Genomic DNA, 7,780 nt, shown 5'->3' on the forward strand with positions numbered 1-7,780 from the left:
TATATATATATATATACATACTCTTTGTGTGCTTTGGAGTTTCTGTGCTGATTAATTTTTTTGCGATGCAATAAAAGCTGGGTAGCCCTTGAATTGCTACAAAATAAAGCTGTATTTCCCTCAGCCCACTGGGTGCAATGTTGACACCTTGAGATGCCATGAGATCTAAATTCTGAACATCATGACATGGAGTTCATCCCAGTTTTCCATGTGTGGCATATAACCATTTATTTTAGCTTTTAAACTGGTTATATTGATCCTGTGTCCAGACAGAGGGATAATCAGTAGGTCTAGAATCATGACTTGTTTGTTCTGAAGAACCTGCAGCTTCCACTTCTCTTCCTAACATGGCACGTCTTCACCCCAACTCTCATACTGATAGGAGGAACCACAGATCTCTGTTAGGTTAAAAGCACATCTTCTGAAGTTGGGATATTTTTCCTCCAAGAGGTTCCAGAGGAATCACCTCAAACCAGATGATGGACTGGATTTTATTTCACTGTCATTTGTGAATGACAGTGAAATAAAATATTGATAGAGTCGTACTTCAACAGGGGATTCAACATGATGTGAAAAGTGGTTTAAAAAAAGTCCCCTGTTGCATTTACAGACCTCACAACAGACCACCTTAATCCATATCTACTCAGTTTGGTGCATAAAGAAACTGCAGAGGAAAAAGGGATAATGGCCGACTTAGGCAAATGCTTCTGCATGCAGTAGTGTCTATCAGTTCCCATCTCTCCAGGCATGTGCATCCACTGTAATGTGATACGCCTCTCCTTGGCTGTCCTGTCCAATGCTGGCTCTGAGCCATGCTCCCCATTCAACTAACCAGCTTCTCTGTGTGTAACTCCTATATGCTCCGCTGGGTCTTAGTGCCCCCTGCAAGGCAATCCGATTTATACCCAACAATATTGAACTACTGGCGAGTTTTATTTAGGCAGCAGAGTGTCTCTTTCACTGTTTTTTTAAAGGATTATGTGATGAGCTGCTAAAACTGTAATCTGCCAATCTATCTAGTGGATTACTGCAAACGGTTCTTTGCGAACAACAAGTTGCCTTAATCTGCTTCACTTTTTTAGTCTATGCATAAGACTATTGTAAGCTGCTAATCAATATAATATTTAATTATTTTAATTGAATATGCTATCCAAATCACTTTGGTCATTGCAGAGAAAAATGGTTAAAAAATATTGAAACACACAATTAAAGCAAAATGTAAGCCACATTTTTATTAACTGATTTTTAGCTGTAATAAATGTTGAGAACCATGTGTCATTTTTATGGCACAAATATATTCTACTTTGTGTTATCACATACAAACCTAATAAAGCATGTTGAAATGTGTAGCTGTAATGTAAAAGAAGATGAAATTAATTCAATACAGTGTCAATGCTTTTGGTAAACACCAAGTTAAGAAGACCTACTCTACCTTAATTAATCACGCCATTTAACTATATTTCTGTAGGACTGTTTGTGTGTTATTTCCACCACATTTCTGATGCTAAGATGTAAAATACCAGCAACCAGTCTGTATGGACATCCCATAAATATTGGTCTGTTTCTACTACTTTACATCAAAGCTGCATTTTTGCCTGGGAGCTCTGCTTGCATAGTTGCTGCTCACACAGTGGAATTAACCAGGTTGTGCTCAAAGGTCTTACTCTTCATCTTGTAGTGTGAAAGAAGGGCTATAGATTTATTCAAGTGTGAGACTTTACCACATCTTACACAGTCCAACTCGGCATCTATCCATTGCTAACAACCAAAGGCAAGAAAGGTCAAGAACCAGAGCTGCAGTAGAGCTCCCAGAGAGAAAACTGCAGGGGCCAGAGGAGGAGATTCAAGCCACATTCTCTCGTCTCATTATAAACTTTGTACATAGTAAATCTCAGCATACAGCAACTTTCAGTGGGGGGTGTTGGGGGCGTCTGTGTGCACATTTACTGAATAAACCAAAGCTAACAAAGTCTGATTCCCTTCCTGAGTTATATGCTAATACAGCATTATTCATTTCCTACTTCTTTAGAAAACAGTCTCCTCCTTCAGTCTAGTTTAGGAGAGAATCACACTGATCATAATGTGCTCTGCTGAGAGGCTAATTTCATGCAATGACTTTATCTGCCCCGTTAAAGCAGAAATATGAGAACTACCCCCACGCAACACCACCTGACACTCCTCCCCCCTCCGATTCTCCACGTCCTCGACCCACTACCCCCACACCACTGCCCTTGTTTGTCTTTCCCTTTCCCCTGGGTTTGCTGTTTCCTGTTGGGTTGGGCAGTCTCATGTGAGCCATATCTTCCAGACAGCTGTAAAATAACGGGCCTTGCCCTACCTCTCTGCCCTCATTTTTTCAATCTTTCTCCACTCTGCTTTCTTCCCTCCATTTCTCTCCCTGCTCTCCTGGTTCTCATCACCAGGCTCCAGAATTCAATTAGGTAAAGACAGATCATTCATCTCAGCCCTCAGCATTTTGATCTGCTCTCTAACCATAGCCCTGACAAATATATCAGATGGATTGGATAATGCTGAATTTTCAAGCCTTGTGCGCACACTGATGAGCCACATCGTGTTATCTATAGTTCAGAATGTGACGTTTACTTTGCACAATAGAGTCCGACTTTTATCAGAATATTGCAAAAAATGTAAAGCATTAATGCACTTTTAGTGCAACTACCTCATCCATCTATTGAATTTTCTGATGCTGGCATTACCACCATTCAGCCTATCGCTCATCACTCAGATCTAACCTAATCAACCCTGCTTCCCTGGTTCCCGCTCACATTGGACAGCTGGGGAGATTTACTGGGTGTGTGGGAGCACTGGTTTTTGTGTGACTCACGGCTGACAGAGCTTGACCAGATCTTGGTCTGTGGTTCCTGGAAGCAGGCCACGGATGTAAAGGTTGGTTTTGCTGAGCTGCTCTGCTCCATTGTTGCTGTTGCCGCTGCCATTGCTGAAGGTGGTTGTGTTGCTGTTGCCATTGCTGTTGCTGTTGGGACTTGGAGGAGCCATCTGATGGTTGGGAGGGGACACATATGTCTGCTGAAAAAGAAATTACCGTCCGATTTAAAACAGTGCAATCATAGAGTGAACGTTCATTTTGATACTGTGTCATACCCAAACAAGTTATTTAAAAAGCATTACATAATCGTTCTTTGTAAATAACCACTATAAAGAAAAGTTATTAATACTGGTCAAAAGGAAGCACCATAAAATCAAACAGAAATAATGTTATCTGGAAATATTGAAGCAATACATCAATCAGGAAGCTAAATATTGGTGCAAATAATGACCCAATAATTACAAAGAGACTTGAAGTCAATGCAGTCAATGTTTTGGAGAAGCCACAGGAACCTGCACTATGGACAAGTGGAGCAGCTGCTCGCCTATTTTAAAAAGTAAGGGTGCACACTTATTTTTTTTTCCTCCTTCGTTTTTTGACTGAAAGAAATATGACTTCCCCCAGCAATCCAACAACTTCAAAAAGTCTCTGTTAATTCTCACTGTTTTTGTTGTTTAGAAACCAAAATATAACTTTCCTTAGAAGAGTCACTTCTTCTCAATGAATTGTCTATAATCAGAAAGTTTACAGCAAAGGACTAGCATGATTAAATGAACATAATCTCAAATAGCATATGCTATAATAGCACTGTATCTTTCTATCTAACCATAAATCTGATCAAATACAGTAAAAAACGATTTATGGTGCATCAGCTCTATAAAACTATCTGTGATACAGCTACCTGCTATTATATATGGATTACCCATCTTGATATTAAACTGATCTGTCAGTAGGGCCTATTGGATCAGAGCTGGGGTCTATATAGAAATTTACAGCTGTGTCTGACTAAGTCATGTGAAACCATAGGTGAGATAGGAGCGTGGACAATAAAAGACGTAAACCAGAAAAAAATATTTTTATGATTCATATGGAGCCTCATAAAAACACAAAGGTACATTACACATTTATTGACAAATTTCTTGAACTAAAGTAGTCTCTTGCAAGATATGTGGTTTCCCCAGCATGCACTTCTTTTCAAAAAATAAAAGGAATGGTTTCTCTAAAAGCCAATATTCATCTTTCTGTGAAAACTAAAAGGGGTGGAAGTTTATGAGACTAATTAGTCTCTGTCTGTTTCTCAAAAGACCTAGAAAAAGACATAATCCCAAAATGAGAAAGTAAATAGGACAAAAAAAGCTATTTGTTTAGGTAAACTGTATGTGAATTTCTAATGATATGGCTTTGCTTAGAAGAATTGTCAATCAGTTCTTAGGCAACAAAAAACTTTTCTACAGACTCACAATCATTGACTGCGTGAGTGAACTGTTTCTGCATCTTTGCCACATTTGATTATTAAATTAAAAATGCTCTGCAATTCACCAGATAAGTTCACCTCAAGGTCCATCACCAATGTTCTTAAACAGAGCACACATACGTAGCTTCATAAAGATCATTGTGTTCAGTTCTGTGAGTAAATCATTTTAGTTTCTAACCAAAACTGATAAAAAATTTGTCTTTTGCTTTTGAAACTGAAGAAACAAATGGCTTGACTATGAAAAGACAATTTAGTTATGTTTAAAGCTTGTAATACATTGAAGGTGCAAAATCCAATAGATACATGATATATCAGTGAGTACATTGTATTATCAGTCATCAATACAACGGATCAATAATGTAAAAAACCTTTTCCGTATTCCTCAAATTCAGATGCATGATCTTTTCTAAACTGATCAACTTTTAACCTCTCTTTCTGTTTTTTTTTTCCTTAAGGTAAAAAAATCCCTGAGGCTCACAAAGTCCATTTACTTTCACCAGAATCTTTACTGCTTACTGAAGAGGTAACAGTGCACTGTTTGTTTCGTCACAATCACAGTTGCTTCCTCTGCCCTCCCTCGCCTCCTCCTGCAGGAAAAGAATAATCAGGAGGGATGCACCTGCAACAGCTTGGAGAGATAAGATATGACGGGAGAAACCGGAGAGTCCAGTGCCGAGGTTTGGCTGGTGAGGCCTGTCTAATTGGGATCTGAACTTGTTAGGGGAAAGTGCTAATCCCTCTCATGTGCACCCAAGTCAGAAGGTAGTGTCTCATTAAAACCGCTCTGCTAAACCTCATCTGAGAAAATGATGGCAGGGAGTCAGATACGCATCTACCCCCCTCAAACTGCTCCAGCTCAATGTGCTTTGCCAGCCATGAAAGGTGACTTAAAATGTAATGGTGCAATCTTGAACAAATATGCATAAAGAGCACAAGAACATTTAAGAAGGGAGCTGTGAAATGTGCTTTGCAAGTCTAAGAGAGACAAATTGATGTGGATTTATTGTAGCATCAAGTCGTGTGATGTTTTTCATGTATTTGTGTCACCTTTGATGCACTCCTGTTCTGAATAGCCGATGGTGTTGGGATCAACTGTCTGTACTTCACAGTTTTCTGCTGCATCAGGACCAGGGAGACTAAGTTACTTTCGCCATGACATTTATTGCGCTGTTTTATTTTTCTTTCAGATCGAAAGATCAGCTCATTATCTGGGAAGGAAATGCAATTCTCTCCGAGTGTTGTCGGATGAGTCTGCTTCGTTGTCAGTTTCACACATCCGGCATGCCAAGTTGTGTGAATGTTCAACAGTGCAGACAGGATAGCTTAGCTTGAGATTCAGTGATGTTATCGCTGGGGTCACTGCTGTGATATTTGGGTCTCTTGAGTTGTTTAGCAAAGAAGCAGCAAACGTTTTTCACCATGTTCTTTGTGAAAACATAGTGGTTATATCTATGGTGGTTATATCATGTGCCCTTTAGTGTAAAATGCATCATAGAGTATTGTGCCTTTTATGCTGTTTAAAGCAAAGGTAGATGTGCACCAGTGTGTCACCTGTCAATCCTGTATGAAGGTAAACCTTTTAAAAGATAACATTGTTGTAACATTCTGCGACATTTCTTGCAGCAGGATAGAGCAGTGGGAGTCACAAATGCATAACATGACACCTTTATTTTCTACAATATCTAACAACAGATCATTTCTTTACATCTGGAAACATACCATCCCAGCATTCATTTTACTCTGCAATTTAGTCAATATAGCAACTATTTAGTATTTTTACAGAGATGTGACATAAGTGGCTCTCTGCATGGTGCAAAGACTTCGTACAGCCAAAAGCTGAAAATTGATGAGATAATTACAGTTGGAGGTGGCGAATGCGATGCCAGACCGCAGGTGACCCAGTCAAACAGAACAATGAGGGCAAAGGGAGCAGGATGTGGAACCTTTCTAGTTAATAGCAAAGACTTGTCTCACTTTTCAAAGCTGAATCTCCCTGGCAATATAAACATGCTGTAGTTTACATAGTGTCAGTCAGACATTTAGTAATTTATTAAAAATCTAAAGTATACTATGTTTTTCTTTACTTAAAATATCATCATTCTTATGATACATAAAATCCACAATTTATTCATATACTAAGTGGTCATTCTCCATTATTTTTGCAGCATTTCTATCTTCTAACCGGTGTCCTTTTTGGGTTATTTATACAACCCTATTTTGCAGGACAAAATCTTTTTACTGCACAAATAGGGGGGAAAAATGAATTACTTCAAAATCCAATTATATACAGCCTAATGCAATCAAATTATATCTGAAATTGGTTTGGGAGTATTTATTAAATACCAAGTGCTAAGGACTGCATTGTGGTGCGTTATTTCAGGAATAAAACCAGGTTACATGGGATCATGCAGAGATATTTCTTATCTCTGCATGATTGGTTAAAGACACTGTGGAAAAGATCACAGGTAGAATCTCTTTCCATTAAATCTCACATACTTAAAGGAGAGCAGTGCGAGGACGGAGGAGCCAGATAAACAAAGTAATGAGAACCTTCAATGTCCTGCAGCATAAAGCTCTTATACTCGCATCTTAATCTATTCTTCCTCTTAACAATTTAAAACAGCTTTTAGCAGAAATCAATGTGTGTGTGAAACAAGCGGGAGGAAGAGAAAAAGCCTGATGTTAATGGGAAGCAGAGAAAAAAGGGCAGTATCTCTTAATCTCTTTCTTTTCTCATTAACAAACGACACAGAGCAGGGGTTACCACTTGACACTGGATTTACAAGTCTCCCCTCTGAGTGTGACTTTAGCCAAGGGAGAAAAAAAATTGTCCAAGTCTCACTTAAAAGAAAGGCCTTTGTAAAGCCCCTGTGGAAGTGGACATATTGTCTGAATCCAGGATTCCAGCAATTCCAGGTCATTAATCCGGGCAATCAAAATTTCTTCCAGCTGTGAGCAAATGATGGGAATGACACAGGCATGGTGGGAAGCATTTGATTTCAGCTGTTTCGGATGTTTTCCAAGGACTTACTCATAACATTGCACTTCCTTTTGTGCTCATTCGTTTAATTTTGAAAGAGCACCACGAAAATAAATATGAGCCACTCTAAACGGCTGACCTTTTTTTTAATCAAGTTTAAAAGCATTGTTCAATTTAAACTAGATGTAATAGTATTTTGGTAACAAAACCTAGCTCAGCATTTTGACTAGAAATGAATTGAAGACGTTGGTTCAGTCAACCATTATTCTTACTCATCATGTGCCATTTTGAGCAGATCGGCTGATGTGTTTGTATGGGTTGTATGGATGAATGTATCAGTTTAATAAAAAGTTAAGATCTATCATAAGACTTGCAGTTGAGAAAGCTTCTGCACATAAGCATGTTTGTTTTTCTTTCTAACCATTTTCATCTGATTTAGCTTCTACTTGCTGGCATGCTGACATATATATACATATAT

General features: G+C 38.7%; 1 protein-coding gene across 1 annotated transcript in view; it reads right to left on the reverse strand.

Annotated features, from left to right (window-relative positions):
* LOC103467927 (RNA-binding motif, single-stranded-interacting protein 2-like) overlaps positions 1-7,780 on the reverse strand; it is an 18,866-nt gene that overhangs the window by 9,542 nt on the left and 1,544 nt on the right. Inside the window, exons 2-3 of the mRNA XM_008414691.2 lie at positions 2,846-3,048; positions 2,216-2,268 (exon numbers count right to left, since the gene is read on the reverse strand). Coding sequence (XP_008412913.1) covers positions 2,216-2,268; positions 2,846-3,048 — 256 coding nt within the window. The remainder of the gene's footprint in view (positions 1-2,215; positions 2,269-2,845; positions 3,049-7,780) is intronic.

The sequence above is a fragment of the Poecilia reticulata genome, linkage group LG7, assembly GCF_000633615.1.
Source record: "Poecilia reticulata strain Guanapo linkage group LG7, Guppy_female_1.0+MT, whole genome shotgun sequence".
Lineage (NCBI taxonomy): Eukaryota > Metazoa > Chordata > Actinopteri > Cyprinodontiformes > Poeciliidae > Poecilia > Poecilia reticulata.